The 16,787-nt window shown below is 51.2% G+C and overlaps 1 protein-coding gene across 4 annotated transcripts in view; it reads right to left on the reverse strand.

Moving 5' to 3' along the window:
• The window catches only part of Arhgap27 (Rho GTPase activating protein 27), a 31,581-nt gene that overhangs the window by 12,080 nt on the left and 2,714 nt on the right, over nt 1–16,787 (reverse strand). For 2 of the 4 annotated variants that reach the window (XM_031350458.1, XM_031350459.1), the window contains exon 3: nt 15,692–16,363. In XM_031350458.1, the coding sequence (XP_031206318.1) occupies nt 15,692–16,345 (654 nt within the window). In that variant the 5' untranslated portion in view covers nt 16,346–16,363. Of the gene's footprint in view, nt 1–814; nt 1,493–15,691; nt 16,617–16,787 lie in introns of those variants that run through there. The other 2 variants (XM_031350460.1, XM_031350461.1) reach the window with 2 other exon arrangements.

A 16,787-nucleotide genomic window follows, 5' to 3' on the forward strand; every position in this document is an offset into this window, starting at 1 on the left:
GTATGGGGGATATTGAAGAGAGAGGTTTAGGTCCCTGGAGTGACAGGGCTATCACTAGAAGAGATGATGATGCAGAATCACGAGGTGGGAGCAGGAGGAAGACAGGTTTGCCCCAGAGACACCAACTGCTCGGGGTGGAAGAGAGGGACCCTCATAGAGGCAAGCGGGCAGAATCTGAAGTGGTTTGCAAGCTGCAGCCATGCTGGCCCCTCAAACTCTGGAGCTCTCAGTGAATTCCTCACACCCCCCAACCCCACTGACAGGCTAAAGGAGCTCTTCTTTGCTAGCACGGTTCTGCTAGGTTCTCATTGCTTCTGAGGGCTGCATAGGCTCTTAACACTGTGCTTCCAGGGGAGCATGGCAGGCCCCCACTCTGGAGACCCACATACAGCCGTAGCCTAAAAATAGTAACAAGGGCTCCTAAGTTGTAATCTATAGGCACAGGAGTGAGGAAGAGGAAGAGGCCTCGCTACCTCAGGTCAAAGAACTAAGCCAAGAGGCTCCCCTTCACTTCCTTATGGTTCTGCGTCCCTTGCCTTCAATTCCCTCCCTTTGCCCACATTGGTGGAAGCCCTGTCTCTCTTGCCCCAAGCTGTGGATCTCAGAACTCTCTGTCTATCCTCCCAAGGAGAGACAGGAAAGTTAGCCAGAAAAGGCCTCCGAGAAGAATGTCTCGACCCTCTTCCCCCAACATGTCCTGTTCTGAGCTTCTACAATTAGCTCCTGAGAGAGTGAGGTGCAGGCCTGCCGCAGCTCCGAACCCAGAAGGCCGCCCCCTCCAAGGCTGAGCCTGCCCTGAGCCCTTCTAACTTACCTGTGCCCGCAGGGCCCGGCTCTGCCTCCGCGCCAGTTTTGAAATCAAGTCCACCATCCTGGCCCCCTCTGAGTTGCTGGGATAGAGCCTGGGAAAGCTTAGGGGGGTGGAGCCCTGGACCGCAAGTTTGGGGTGGCACAGGGCAAGTGGGAAACAAGAAGTTGTCTCGAGATGGCGGGAGGCTGAGACTTCAGCTGGTTTCCTGTCAGGGCAGCGGAAGTGCCTGAGACAAAGTTGCCTGATGGGTGTGGGGTGCAGGTTGGGGTGTTTTCATGTTTCCTGGACACCACTGGCTGTTCCCCCTGTCCCTGTGCTCAGTGCTCTGGTGACACGCGGGGATCTACATCCCAGGCCCAGGCAGCTCGAAGCAGCCTGTACCAAACCGCTCATGTGTAAGTCATGGGTGGCATGGAAGATGAGGCTCAGACGGGGACAGTTGGAAAGAAACCCCGAGGAGAGGGCTTCAAACCGCGCTAGCCTAGTGTACTGAGGCTCCTGTGGCAGACACAAGACAGTGAGTGGCTGTGGACTCCCCGCAGGCCCAGGGGGATGTGAAGGGAAAGAGGAAGGCTGTGGAAAGAGACGGTTCAGATGAGGAAGGGGTTTGGACACATGCGGTATGGGGAAGCTGGTGTCTAGACTCTGCCAGCCAAGAGAGCAGAAGGGACAGCGACCACACCACTGACTTCCCGCTCGACCACCTGGCTCTGTCTCCTCCAGACTTGGTTACCAAGGCACACTGAACCCTCTTCCTCCTGGGTGGCCACACGCCCCCATCCCCATACACCCATCCCCGTACACGGCTCTCCATCCATGTGCTAGGTAATCCTCTCCTCTCCACTGAGGACTGAGGGAGAGGAGGGAGGGTAGCCACCAGCTTCTTTCTTCTGATTCTCCTCCCTCCCCTCAAGAAAGTGCACACTCCGATCCCAGCCACACAGTGGACCCAGCATTCTCTGGGTGAGCAGCTATGGCCGCTTCTCCAAGTCCCTGGGGACCATCTTGTCTGTCCTGCGTCTCCTCAAGGTGCTTCCTTTCCGGGCTCTGCTTCCGAGTCTCCAGCTTGTTTCCAGTTTAGACTCTGGCCCTGGGAGAGTCTAATGGGAGAGAGGAGACTCTTCCATTTCAGAAACCCCAGAGAGACAGGACATAGGATTGAAACACTTGGTGAGATCGCAGGACGGCCAAGGCTCTGTGGCCCTCTGCCCTTTCAGCACCCATATCTGAGCTCCATCAGCAACCCAGTCCCCAGGGCACATGGTCCACAGTTGGCTCCCTGGAAGCCAGTACTACTCTGGGTGCACAGGCTAGCTCTCAGGCTAACTAGACTTCTCTCCCAGCAAGCTGAGGTGATAACCACAGCTGGTGCCCACAAGCACCGTGCTGAGAGCAGGAGGGGGCGGAGCCACCTACACAGACCAGCTGCCAATCACCCCAGCTCTCTCACCGACCAGCTGCCAATCACCCCCTTTCCCTCTCCAAGCCTCACCTTCAAAACCCTCCTAAGAAGGGGAGGGGGAGAGAACAGTGCAAGGGTGAAATCCTGCCCCCTTGGGTTGAGAGACACAATGAAGGCCCCCAAAACATACTTCATAGAACAGCATGTGCCCGTAACTCCAGCACGCAGGAGACTGGGGCAGGGCTGTAAATTGGAAGGTAGCTCCTTGGCCATTTAGTGAGAATCTCTCTCTAAAGAAAAACAAAAGAGAAAGAGAGGTGGGAGAGAGGGAAAAAGAAAAAGAGAGAGAGAGAGTACAAATCAAACACTCAAGCCAAAACCTGGCCTCCATCTACTCTCTGAGCCTGCCTGCTCTTTGCCACCAGACTGGGTAGAGAGACAGCAGGAGGAAATGTGCTTTTTATCTCGATGTCGGCACACAGTGGGTCTCTTTTAATCTCAGTGTTGTCACACAGTGGGTCCCTTTTATCTCAATGTTGTCACGCAGTGGGTCCCTCCCTTACTAACCCTTCTGTAGAGCAGTGATTGAGTATCCCTCTGTGTCCACCCAGGCCATGGGGAGAGCTGCATGCTCACACTGTACAGGGGCAGCCGGGAGCAGAGCCCTGGACAGAGAGCACTTCAGTGATATCTGGAGTGACTGTGCAGTCCCAGGCAGGTGCCCACTCCAACAGAATCCCAAACACAAGAGGTTTGGGGCTGAATTATCTTGATGAACACAGAATGAATTTATCGAGAGGTGTGGGGGTCTGGGTAGGCTCTGTTTCAGAGAGCACCGGCTGGAATTTCTGCGCCCTGGTTTCTTTGGTTAGACAGCTTGGGCCTGTCCTCTTCCACACCCCCAGGGCTGGTTTCTGTGAAAGCGCAGCTGGCCCCTGGGTTCCCACACCCACGGGGCCCTGGGGAGAAGAAAGCTGGGTGTGTTTCTGCTTTTCTGATTCTGGGTTTCGGATTGGGCACCCTAAGCACCGGACTCTGCCCCAGCCTCTGGATGACCTCATGGAGCTGCCTGCTGGGCCTGCTCCTCCTGGGTGGGCAAACTGGGTGCGGCTCCTTCCTGGCACATACTAGAAGCAGTGCTGGCAGAGGGCCGGCAGAGCCCATTAAGGAACTTCTGGGCTGCCCAGGAGGCCGTGGCCTTGAGCCAAGTTACAAAGTAAGAAAGTGTGACCAGGGGCTGCCTTTTACCCACTCGCCCCTCAGACTTCTCTCATTTTGATGCAGGGTACAGGGGCCTCCTGTTCATGCCAGCTTCCCTACCTGGGCCTGTAGAGCCTCCACTGGCTATGGAGGCCTCACCTCCAACCTCTGTCCACTCCTCTTTTTTAATCACTCTGATCCTGATGGTGTTTTATAAACTTGGTTTCTCTATCCTTTGTGTGTGTGTGACAGAGAGAGAGAGAGAGACAGATGGACAGACATACACACACGTGGGTACACACATAGAGAGACAGAGAGAGACAGACAGACACACAGACACACAGACACACACAGAGAGACAGACACAGAGAGAGACACACACAGACAGTAGACAGAGAGAGAGAGAGAGAGAGAGAGAGAGAGAGAGAGTTATTCACTTCCCTTCCTTCTAAACACTTGGCTATAGGGTTCTGAAGATCAAATCCAAGCCCTCATGGGAGCATTTTACCAACTGAGTCACTCCCCCAGTTTTCCGTGTTGTTCTGAAGCTCTGGGATTAAACCAGAGTGTTTCTAAAGCTGGGCAAGTGCTCTACCGTTGAGCTATATTCCTAACCAGGTCCGTCTTAAAAAAAAAAAAAAAAAAAAGTAGGGGACTAGGGAAATGGCCCAGCAGGTAGAGCAAGCATCTGCCATGCAAAGGTGAGGACTAGAGCTCACATCTTCAGACCCCAGCTAAGAGCTGAGTGGGTGTGGTGGCCCTCCTGTAATCCCAGCAAGGGAGACTGGGATAGGCCTTCCCCAGATCTGACAAAGAAACAGTGAGCTGAGATCCGCCTGGAGGTGCCCGACATCAGCCTAGGGTCCTCACTTGTGTGCACACACCTGTGTATCCATACGTGAAAACACAACTACATGCCACCCACATCCATGAGAATGCAACTACATACCATCCACATCCATAAGAACACAACTACATGCCATCCACACATGAGAAAAAAAACTACATGTCATCAACATACATGAGAACACAACTACACGCCATCCACATTCATGAGAATACAACTATATGTCATCCATATACATGAAAATACAATTATTTGTACCCATGCAAAAGAAGAGAAGGAAAAATGAGGGAATGGGGCTGGGGTTGAGCGCTTTCCATGTGTGAGGCGCTGAGTTCAGTCACTCAGCCTTTGGTCCCATTGCTGCAATCCTTTTATTTGTTTATATTTATTTATTTAATAACATTGTCTATATGTAGCCCAGGCTGGCCTGAGACTCACTGTATAGCCCAGATTGGCCTTAAACTCTTGGTGCTGGATAGTTTAGGTCAACTTAACATGTGCTAATGTCATCTGAGAGGAGGGAACCTCAATTAGAAAAATAACTCCAAAAGATTAGGCTGTGGGCAAGCCTGTGGGGTGTTTTCTTAATTGGTGATTGATGGAGGAGGGTCCAGATTATTGTGGGTGGGGCCATCTATACTGGCTGGTTGTATGTGTCAACTTGACACAAGCTGGAGTTATCACAGAGAAAGGAGCCTCCCTTGAGGAAATGCCTCCATGAGATCCAGCTATAAGGTATTTTCTCAACTTGTGATCAAGGGTGGGAGGGCCCACTGTGGATGGTGTTAACACTGAGGTGGTAGTCCTGGGTTCTATAAGAAAGCAAACTGAGCAAGCCAGGGGAAGCAAGCCAGTAAGCAGCATCCCTCCATGGCTTCTGCATCAGCTCCTGCCTCCATGTACCTGTCCTGTTTGAGTTCCTGTCTTGACTTCCTTCAAAGATGAACAACCATATGGAAGTGTACGCCAAAGAAATCTTTTCCTTTCTGCATTGCTTTTGGTCACGGTGTTTCATCACAGTGATAGAAATCCTGACGAAGACACTGGTCCTCTCGCCTCTACCTTGTGAGAGCTGGATTATACCGTGCCTCATCGCCTTCAAAGCTTTTAAAAACTGGTTGTTGTTGTTGTTTTTTGTTTTGTTTTGTTTTTGTTTTTTGAGACAGGGTTTCTCTGTATAGCTCTGGCTGTCCTGGAACTCACTCTGTAGACCAGGCTGGCCTGGAACTCAGAAATCCGCCTGCCTCTGCCTCCCAAGTGCTGGGATCAAAGGCGTGCGCCACCACAGCCCGGCTTAAAAACTGGCTTTTACCCTCATTGCTCCCACTCCCCTGCCCCAATCTCTTATGAACAATTTACTATGCAGTCCAGGGCAGGGGGTCGTGGGATCAAGGCAGCTGGTGCACACCCAGGTCTTGCTCTTTTTCTGTCTGATTCAAGTAGGGCCAGGCCAGGTGGTTGGCAGGATCTGGCTCAATAAAAGGCTGCACCTGTGTGCAAGGCTGGCACCTCAGAACCCTGGGGCAGCCTGGACCTCTAGCAGTCCTCTAGTACCTAGGAGTCGAATACATGGTCTCGGTACTGTCTACTCTCAAGGCTGTAAGGCAGGGAACAGGAAGACCCCCAGCTTTGATCATAGAAGCCTGCCCAGCCTGACACCTAAAGGCAGAGACCAGCATTTCTTCCACATTCTTGAATGCCCTTCAGCCTAGCCAAGGGGACTCCTGCAGCTCAGCTGAGGTCTGCTGAAGGGAGACATGCAAAATCTGCTCCACTGACTGATCAGCCACAAGGAAGAGACAGGGGGACAATCAAACCAGTTGTTGCTGTCAGAGGCCAGCATGGCTAGAGCTGGTCATGTCTCTGGGAGATGGGGATGGAGGTTGGGAGGGGGTGAGGGAACACACACAAGGACAACTAGCTGGTCAGTAAAAGGCCACGGAACAAGGAGCTGCCATGTAGATAGAAAAAAAATGTGTGGGAAATCTATCTCTCACTAACTCTGCCCACAGGGATAAACCCCCAAAGGATTCAAGTTTTTTTTTTTTTTAAATTATTTATTTACTTCTATTTTATGTGTATGTGTGTGTGTACCTGTGTGAATTTATGTAAACCACACACATGCAATGCCCACCAAGGCCAGAAGAGGGTGCCAGCTTTCCCTGGAGCCAGAGTTATAGACTGCTGTTCTCCACCATGTGGATGCTGGAAAGTAACCTGGATTTCCTTCCTCCAAGGGCAGCTAGTGCTCTCAACTGCCAAGCCATCTTGCCAGCTCCAGGATTAAAAACAACAAATAAATAAATAAATAGCCATTAAAAATAAATATTGACCAGTAGCCAGGCTTGGTGGTTCATTCCTGTTATATAGCGGTCAGAAGACTGAGACAGCAGACTGCCACAAGTTTAAGGCTAGCCTGAGCTACACGATGGGACTCAAGAATAACAATAATTAAATGATAAATAAAATAACAATTTTAAAAGGCATGATGGTTTACATCCTTGTGTCTTCTAATCTTGGCACTGGAGAGACTGAGGCAGAATTTGATGGAAAAAAAAGAAAGAAAGAAAGAAGGAAGAGGAGAAGGAGGAGAAGAAGAAGATTCCCCAAGTTTTTATGCACACATGTGCACACACACATGTACACACACATACACATACTGCGCACTCACACACACATGCACACACACATGCACACACACATGCACACACACACACACACACACACACACACGCACTGTTGTACATGATGGAGGCTTTGGTTGACAACCACCAACGATAATGATCTGGTAAGATTTTTATGGAGTTGAAATGGATTTCTTTTTCTTTTATATCTTGTAAGTGGAAACACCCTTATTCCTGAGTAACGCCGGTGCCATTGGGAAGTGGCAGTGCAGTGCAGTGCAGCAGTCAGAGCTCCTGGGGATGCTGCAGCAAACAATCCAGCACTGGCAGCTGTATAAGGCCATGGCACAGCCGCCGGGTCAACTGTATAGCACAGTGCCCACTGCATACATTCGAGCTCCATCGTGACTTCAGTTCCCACCTTCTACTGAGAACCGCTGAGACTTTACTGTGAGTTGGCCAGCAACCTCCAACACCTGCTTACCCCCAGGGCATGGTGGGCCACACCTTTAATCTCAGCACTCACGTGGATCTCCTTGAGTTAGAGGCCAGCCTGATCTACAGAGGGAGTTCCAGGACAGCCAGGGCTACACAGAGAAACCCTGTCTCAAAAAAAAAAAAAAAAAAAAAAAAAAAAAAAAAAAAAAAAAAAAAAAAAAAATCTGTTTACCACATCCCTTGACCACATCAGAAAGTCATACTGAGTGAAGTGACTGACCTGTTTGTCATCTAGGTTTGGTCCAGCACACCCAATGACACCCACAAGACAATGAAATCACCTAACACTGCATCTCCCAGAAGTGTTCCAATGGTAGGTGACACGTGACATGGTATAGACACATAAAATCTTAGCACATCTGTAACAGTTTAGCCAAGTCTGTAATAAAGGGGCAGAATTTAAAAGCCACAAAATAAACAATACACTCAATATTTTATTTTATTTTTCATGGCACTTGGTCTTGAGCCCAAGGCTTCTTGTAGGCCACACAGGGGCTCTGCAGCTCACCTACATTCTAGCTTGTTCTAGCTTGTTTTATTCTTTATTTTTAGGCAGGGTCTTTTCTTTTTTTTTTTTAAAGATTTATTTATTTATTTTATGTATGTGAGTACATTGTTGCTGTCTATAGACACACACCAGAAGAGGGCATCAGATCCCATTACAGATGGTTGTGAGCCACTATGTAGTTGCTGGGAATTGAACTCAGGACCTTCAGAAGAGCAGTGAGTGTTCTAACCACTGAGCCATCTCTCCAGCCCTAGACAGAGTCCTAGTTATCCTCCAATTTTCAATCTTCCTGCCTCAGTTTCTCAAATGTAGTCACGCAAATGGGTACTAAACTGCTGAGCTTACATAGATGTGATTAAGGAAAACCTTTTAAATTAAGACAGGGTCTTTTGATTTGGGACAGGGTCTCATTAGGTGGCCTCAAACTCAGAGATCCACCTGCCTCTGCCTCCAGAGTGCTGGGATTAAAGGTTGTGCGTCATACCTGCCCACGTCTTATTAGGTTGTTCAAACTGGTCTCCAATTCCTGGGTTCAAATGATCCCCCTGCTTCAGTTTCCAGACTGTAGTAGATACAAGCACATTATACTGTGTTGGTTTACCAAAACAAAAAACAAAACAAACAAACAAAAACAAAACAAAACTCCCCCAAAACCCAACAACAACAACAACAACAACAACAACAAAAAACCCAAAACAAAACTATAAGGCAGGATTTGATTTCCAGCCCTAAAAAAAAGTTAAAAATTTGTAAAACTAGAAGCAATATGGTGCTGGAGAGATGGTTCAGCAGCGAAGAGCTGCCCTGCCCTCGCAGAGGACCCAGGGTCGGTTCCCATGTCCCCCACACTGAGCAGCTCACAACTGAGTGCACATAAAATTCCCCTGCAGCCTGGGGGAGAGGTAACCGAGTACAGTCGGTATGCAGATCAGCGTGAAGCTTCCTCAAAAAGCTGGAAACAGAGCTACAAGTGCTGCAGCAGCCACCTTACCATGGGCACACATCCGAAGGAATCGAAGCCAGTATGCTAAGGAGACATCTGCGCTGCCACCATCATTGTAGCTCCGTTCACAAGAACCAACATACAGAGTCAACCTAGTCCTTCCTCAGTGGATGAAAAAGAGGACACACAGTGGAATACCGTGCAGTCACAAAAGAGTGAAGTTCTATATAACCGCATGAATGTAACTGGAGGGCACTATGTTAAGTGAAATAAACCAGGCACCGGACAACAAATAGCGTGTGTTCTCACTTAAATGTGGGAACTGAAGTGTCAGCATTGAAGAAATAGAACAGAAAGGACTGGTTACCAGAGCTTGGGAAGGGTGTGTCCCAAGGGTGACGGAGAAAGAATTGTTGGTGGATCTAGGAGCTAAGTCAGATGGAGGAGTAACTTTTAGCACACTAGAGCCCTGAAGGGTCCCTATGCCGGGCAGCAAGTAGTTATGCATTCAAGAATAGTGATTAGAGAGGATTTTGAATGTTCCCAACACAAATGAATGTCTGTGATGATCAATATGCTTACAATAATCATTATGCTTTTTTTTTTTTTTTTTTAGGTTTTTCGAGACAGGGTTTCTCTGTGTAGCCCTGGCTGTCCTGGAACTCACTCTGTAGACCAAGCTGACCTCGAACTCAGAAATCCGCCCGCCTTTGCCTCCCAAGTGGTGGGATTAAAGGCGTGCGCCACCACTGCCTGGCCATTATGCTTTTTATACATGGATGGGATCTCACTCTGTGCTACAAATGTGTATGATTGCTATATCAATTGAAACTCAAAATATCGGGGCTGGAGAGATGGCTGTTGAGAGCATTGGGTGCTCTTCCAGAAGACCTGGGTTCAATTCCCAGCACCCACATGGTGACTCACAACTGTCTGCAACTCCAATTCCAAGGAATCCAACGCCCTCTTCTGGCCACTGTACACACGTGGTGCACAGACATACATACACTCAGGTAAAACACCGATACTCATAAAATAATACATTTTTAAAGGTGAAAGACATGACACATGACACGGTACACAGAGCTCCAGCTTCCTTTGTGTAAGAGACACGGAAGATGAAGTTACCCAGTTCCTATTTACACTTGTTTGTGTCTGTGTAATGAAACCGGGAGAAAGATAAAGAATGTAGGTGGTAATATGTGGCCAACAGAGGCCAGGCAAGAAAGCGGGGAGGGGCCTGTGAGGGTTTTTATCACATATATAAATACCAAAATATTATTTTTAGAAAACTCTGCATACATATTTCCATTAAAAATTTTTAAGATTGTTAGCAGAAGGAAGGGCCAGTCAATACAATCACAACTCGAACTCACAAGCAAGACCTCTTAGGGAGAGTCAAATCGCGTAAGACTGTACTCAATGAAGGAAAAAGATTTTCTTCACTAGGTTCAAACTTGTGGGCTCAAGTTCAAACAGAAGGAATTCTGCCCCAATGCACAACTACAAAGTGACATGAACAAAAGGGGTAAGGATGAATGGGGTGGACAGAGTTAGGAGAGCCAGCTCTCCAGTGGAAGAGAGCAAAGGAAACGAAAAATCATACGGGGACCGAGTCTAGCAGGTTCCATAAACATCAGATGGGACACAGGATTCTCATTTGACTTGGATGCAAGGACAGAGGCAGAGGCCAGTAATTCAATGGAAAATATGACAGAAGAAAAGGGAAGCCAGTTACAACCGGATTGTCGGGGGGTGGGGGGGGGAAGACCACAAGGCCAATACAACCCAGCAAAGGGAATTAGCTGTTAAGTGAAACACAAGTAGAGAGAATGTTCCTGGTAAAAGATAAGCAATTGGCCCCATTTTTTTTTTTTTTTTTTTTTTTTTTTTTTTTTTTTTTTTTTTTGAGATGAGTTCTTCGTAAGTTGTCCCAGGTGGTCTTGAAATCGTGATTCTCCTGCTTCTGGTCCCAAATGCTGGCATGACCGGTGTGTGCCACCACCCCCAGCTCATACTAAATTTCTAAAGTGGAAATTTTACAAATTTAGGGAAAATGAATACTTTCCTAATAAAATATCAAATAGCCCAAATTAACTAGGGGGCTAGTAAAAATATTGAAACAGACAGACTACTAATAATGTTGGGGAAAGCTGCCGTAGGAGAGTGCCCTGGTCTGGAAGTTTCTGTGGGAAGAAATTAGAGTCCTCTAGGACTATCTGTGACATCACTTTCCTCTGAAATATTTCCTGCCAATCCAATCCCATCCCTGGAGACAACTTTCAAAGTGCTTTCTGGGGCACCTTGGGGACATGTTTGGTACACATTTCCTAAGGGTACATTTGCTGGTCTGTCTGGCCTCCTGGACAATAAGCTACCTGCTTTGCTTTCTTTGCCTTTATGGTGCCCAGTATAGCACCCATCACTTCTGACTGAGTGGGAGAGAGCCCCAGCGACTGCCCTACCCTATAGGCCAACTGTGGCAAACTCCCTCCCGCAAGGAAGCCTGGGGAACAAATGCATGGAGAGGACCCCAAAGCAGGCAGAAATAGACTGCAGCTTACCCCCCAACATTTAAAAAGAAGTCAAACCATTTTACTGGGAAGGGTAAAGAATTTGCACACTCAAACAGCCTGGGGGAATGTTCCTGCCTGGGGACAAGGAAGAGAGAGGCCACCCTGGAGGCAGCTCCTGCTCCTCTTCTGGGTCTCAGGACCCAGTCAGGGAGGATGCAGGATAAGGACCCCCAAGAGCCTGCAGATGTGTTGGGTGGGAACGCAGTGAGGGGGAATCTGTAAATCCCCTCAATACCACAGTCCTTCCTCAATTTACAAACTGGAGCTTCCCTAATTTAACCAAGCGTTCTTATGCCTCAGAGCCACAGGCCTAGCTGCTCTCGAGACATCGACCAACCAATGTGCCCTTGCTCATCACCCTAGATGCTTTTCTGGCACGGAGCCTGGAGCACATTCCGGACCCCAGTTACTATGAACATGGGCCTTCTTGTGCCTCAAGATCTAGCACTGACCACCGGGCCAGCTGACAGCCCACATTGAAGACTGTCTCCGCTCTCTCCTGAGCAAAGGGCAGGAAAGAGAGAGAGTCCAGGGTTCAGATAGATGGAAGACGCAGGAAATCTAGCTTTAAGGCCGGATGAAAGGAAACAGAGACTGAGAGTGAGCAGGACGTCAGCGCCCTAGGAGCTAAAGAACCCAGCTTGCAGGGGTGAGGGCAGCGAGTGGGAGCCCAGGTAGGTGAGGTAAAGAAGGTTTTGTGGGGGTGGGGGGGTGGGGGGGGAAGCTGGGGAGTGGGAGGGCCTGCTCTTCCTGCTCTCCCTTAAGCCTGACCCTGAGGCCAGGTCCTGGGGCTGCAGGGTGGGTCAGCAGGGTAGAAAAGATCCGGAGGTTAGGTATGTAGAAACCCGGTGAGCAGCGGCCCAAGCTAGGGATCTGTTGGGAGACTCGGGGGTGGGGGGGTAGGGGCGGCTCGTTGGATCTCCTTATCTTGGCCTCCGATTCCTAGCTTTTCAGAGCACATGGTTGGCTGGGTCTGTCCCTGAGACATTCGACCCAGGAAGTATACAGGACAGGGAGGGATCAGGTGGGGGAATTTGGGAGGGAGGCAAGTCCTTTTTCCTTACCCCTCCACCCCTTCCCCCAACTCTCAATACACCGGAGGGATCACTTACAAATTCCTGACAGCTGAGGTGAGAGAAATGAGGGCTCAGGGGGGCTCCTTCCAGGCCAGGCTGTGTCTGAGCTCAGAAGCAATGCCTCTGGGGCTGTTTGCATAAATTCCAGCAAGGCCTGTAACCTGTCCTGCCAGTGGCCAATGCCCAGGCAGCAGGGGCGGGCCCTAGACCATCTGTTCCCTGGGCCTTCCTACCTCCAAGGTTAGGGCAGGCGTTTTTGACCACACCCCGAAATCTACTAGCTAGGGAGGCCAGAGGCCACAGGGGAAGGGCAATATTGGGGACCGAACCCAGTATCTGAAACATCTTAGGTGTGAACCGTACACACCAGCTCTCTTTTCACCCATTGTTTTAAGAGACTGTGTGGACCAGGACAGCCTTTAACGGACTCTATAGCCCAAGGTGTTCTTGGAAAATGGGTTCCTCCTGCCTCAGCCTTCTGGGATTACACACAGGGCCTCAGAGGTCACTTTTCGGCTTGGCCTCCTGTGTGGCCCTAACCCTGTCAGGAGCACTGGCTAGCTAACCCTCCCACCCCCACTCTGTGCGGTGGATGAAGGCTGTGAGGGTCCTGGGCTGGGCAGTATGCTCAGAACAGTGTTTTGCTTGTCTTCTGCACCCATTGTTTTGGCCCGGAGGAACAAGGCTGGCCACCTTGCTGAGACTAAAGTTGGCGGCAAGGGTGGAGTTTGGAGTCAGAATTCCCGGGTCTGATCTCAATTCACTTCCTCTAGGATCTTGTTTGCTTTGAGGGCAGAAGGGCATCCACGCTGCCTTCTGAGCTGCTAGACACTAGCCTGAACTGTGTGTGCGTGAGCGCGCAGGCCTCTGAGTGAGAGGACAGAGGACTGCTAGCCCCTGAGGACTCTTACTACACCTCAGCGTTCAGCTTTTTGACCAGCGCACACCAGGTGCAGTGTGTGTTACTTGCATGAGCTGCGAACATAAAATGCCAAATATGGTCCAAGCTCCCTGTCCTCTGGGTGTCTGCTGAGTGGCCTGTCCTAAAGCCAGAACTGGTATGTGACAGGCAGATGCCCTTTCACCCCGTGACACCTCGTGCTCCACACCTTTGCTCCCATTTCCAGTCACGCCTTTCTTCCAGGGCTCCTATCTGATCGTCCCTCCCCCTGCTTCAGCCTTTCCCACTCCGGCCTCATCCATTCACATAGACTTTGGGATGATGCAATTCGTTCACCCTTCCAGCTGACCAGAGCATCTCTCTTCTTTCTCTACCAAGCTGTTGCCAGCTGCCTGCTGTTCCCACCCATGCCCTTCAGCCCCTGACCCACAGCCTTCTGTCTTCTGCAACCCCTTGACAAGCCAGCCTTCTGGTGGCCATGTCAGATAATGTCCTGTGGCCTTTTGACTTGAGCTTTGTGCACAGTCAGTCACCTTGGCTTTCGGGCCCCTGGTTGTCTTCCATGGTCCCCTTCCTTTCCTCTTTTCCTTCTTTTGACAGCTCTATCCAGGTGCACCCCATCTGTTCCCACCCCACGCTCCCTCCAAGGCCTCTGTAAGCAGTGCCACGGGTTAATTAGAGACAGGCAGCAGCCTCTCTGTCCAGCACGCGGATCTCTGGTGGACTTCCTGGTTCCCTATTGTGTCTGTAAAGTCCACCTTCAAAGGTTGTCTCCAAACTACTGGCAACAGGGAACTTGCTGGGAGCGGAGCTTGCTGGGAGCGGAGCAGGAGGAGGAATGGGGGAGGTACCACTGGTCAGGAACCCTGGCAGATTTCTGGACTGGGAAAATTTCTCAGGAGATTCTGGCAGCTGAGAGGGGATGGGGGTGGGGGTCTCTTTCTCTTTGGTCCCAGAGCTTGGATAGCTGCTCTTGGACAGACTTACATAGTCCTGGTTCATGGATGATGGGGTTGCAGCTCCTGGCTTCCTAAGACAGTGTGAGAAAGCCCTTGGCCAGACCCTGGAGAATTCAAGCACATGGGTGCCATTCCCACAGCCAAGAGCTCGTGGGGGCAGCAGACACATTCCCAACATTACTATGACTCACAATTTGGAAAGGCCCGGGAGTTCTCTAGAGGAAGGGAGCCTGCTCAAGGACTCTAGGGAACGGAGCGCGGACGTTTAGCCATCTATACCACAGGCGCGAGCTAGTTGGCGGATAATCAGGACGACCATTGATTTGCTGCAGACACTCAAGCCCGCTCAGTGTTGTTCTCCGCAGTGCCCACAAGGGGGAGGGATGATCCGCGGAAACCTGAGCGCAGAGGCTCAGGGCTGTAGCGAACAGCGAATGGAACCCTAGTTACTCTTCGTGCACCTGCTGGCCCCAAGTGCTTCCACGCCTCACTGCGTTTAAGGTTCACGACAACTTTATTCCTTGGGTATTGTTTACATACGAGGACACCGAGCTCGTCAGCAGCTGGCAGATAACCCAGCAGAGTCAAATTCGGGTTTCAATAGCCTCAAAACCTGAACTCTGCTAGGAGGAGCCCCAGCAGAGGCGAGGCCAAGTAGCGGGCCTACGGGGTCGCACCTTCTGGGTTGAGGGCACCCGGGACTCAGTGTCTGAGAGTGGAAGGGAGCGGTGGATAATGCCACAGCGGGTGGCAGATGTCAATCATTTGGAGGCATCCCTTCTCCTCCCGCAGGCTGTCCCTCCTTAAAGGCTCTTAAAGTTCAAGAGCACAGGGCCGAGCAAGAGGATTCCGAGGCTATACACTGTTCGAAACGCGCGGTTTCCAGTGTCTCAGGTTAACACAACCGGATTCCGAAAGAGAAAAGATCTCACTATAACTAAACTCGAAACAAGCCCATTAAGAATTTGTTGTTGTTGTTGTTTAAGGAACTGAAATATTGGAAACCGCGCCAAAGAGAAGCAGATGCCTGACTTTCACATCCACCATCTCATCTGACCCGACCTCCACTCTAAGTTTCTAGGGAAGAAGAAAGTCCATCTTTCCAAACTGTTCCATACAGAGCAGGTGGCATTTTAGGATTGTCTTTCGGCGCACGCACCGGTAGGTTAAGTTAACATCTCCGCAGGCTTTGGGGCAGCACCCTGTAATCAAGCTGATTTGCATTTTGCACGAGAACGTAGAATATTTACGATAAGCGAGGCGGAGGGACAACCAGTGACCTCGGTTAAAAATCATCTAGGCTCCGCTGGCCCCTCCCTCCCGCCCCCTCGCTCTCGGCGACCTACCTGCTTTGGGCTCTCCGCCCGCGGAGGGCAGCGCAAGTCCGGGATGGCCTCGTAGACATTCTCCGAGTCGCTACGCGCCAGGGGCCGGGGGCAAACCCAGGAGCCCGCCACGCTGGAGGCCTTGAAGTGGCCCGCGCTGCCGAGGAGGCCGGCAGGGGGCGCGGTGCCGCCGCGCGCCAAGTCATCCAGGGACTGCGCGGGTCGCACCGGCGCGGCGGGCCGCACGTACAGGCAGGCGGGCCCTCCCGGAGCCAGGCTGTGGCGCTGGCCACCGGTGCGCTGTCGTGCAGGGCCACACAGGGAGCTGGCGCGGCCCCGGGGCTCGGCAGAGGCCCCATCGGCGCCCACCGCGGTGCTCACGAAGCGGTAGTCGTAGGCCAGAGGCTCCGGGACTGCGGGGCGCTGCTGCGGTACGGAAGGCTGTGGGGCCGGGGCAGGGTCGCCGAGCGCGGGCAGCTCGCGTACGTACTGCGCGGGGAGGTAGAAGGGGCGACCCCCGGGCTCCCGCCGCACGTGCCACCAGTGCTCGGTGCTGCGGCGCAGCAGCCGGTAACGCTCGTTCGGTTGGATGGCGATCCGGCGCCCGTCTTTGCCGGTGTACTCGAAGGGGTGCTCCACCAGCACGTACACGTCCCCCTCGACGTCCGCCGCCATCGCGGCCACCGCGCTTTCCTGCAGGCGACAAGAAAAATGAGCCGCCAAGGTCAGGGCTGCGCAGCGGGGAAGAGCATCGAGTCCGGGACTCAAAGACAAGGGTTCGAGTCCCGCTCCTGCCCACGCCCACTGCATTCGGGCTTCAGTTTTTTCCTTCTCTGAAATGGGGACATGGATAAAATCATCTCCAAAGCTCCCATTCTTAAGATTCCGTTCTGTGTCTTTGATTGTGAGATAGGTGTTTTCCTGCCATCCCTTGGCGAGAACTTGAGAGTGACAGAAACCCAATTTTACTCTCGGAGGAGGGGGGGCGGGGGAGGAACCTTGGCTTAAAGACTTGCGGTGACTGCAAGATAGATAGATTGCACTTTTGCCTGAAGGTTGGCTGAGCCTCGTTTTCCCGGTTGGCGAATTAAGGCCCCTTTCCCGCCGCTCCTCTTCC

This window comes from Mastomys coucha, unplaced genomic scaffold (genome assembly GCF_008632895.1).
Source record: "Mastomys coucha isolate ucsf_1 unplaced genomic scaffold, UCSF_Mcou_1 pScaffold5, whole genome shotgun sequence".
Lineage (NCBI taxonomy): Eukaryota > Metazoa > Chordata > Mammalia > Rodentia > Muridae > Mastomys > Mastomys coucha.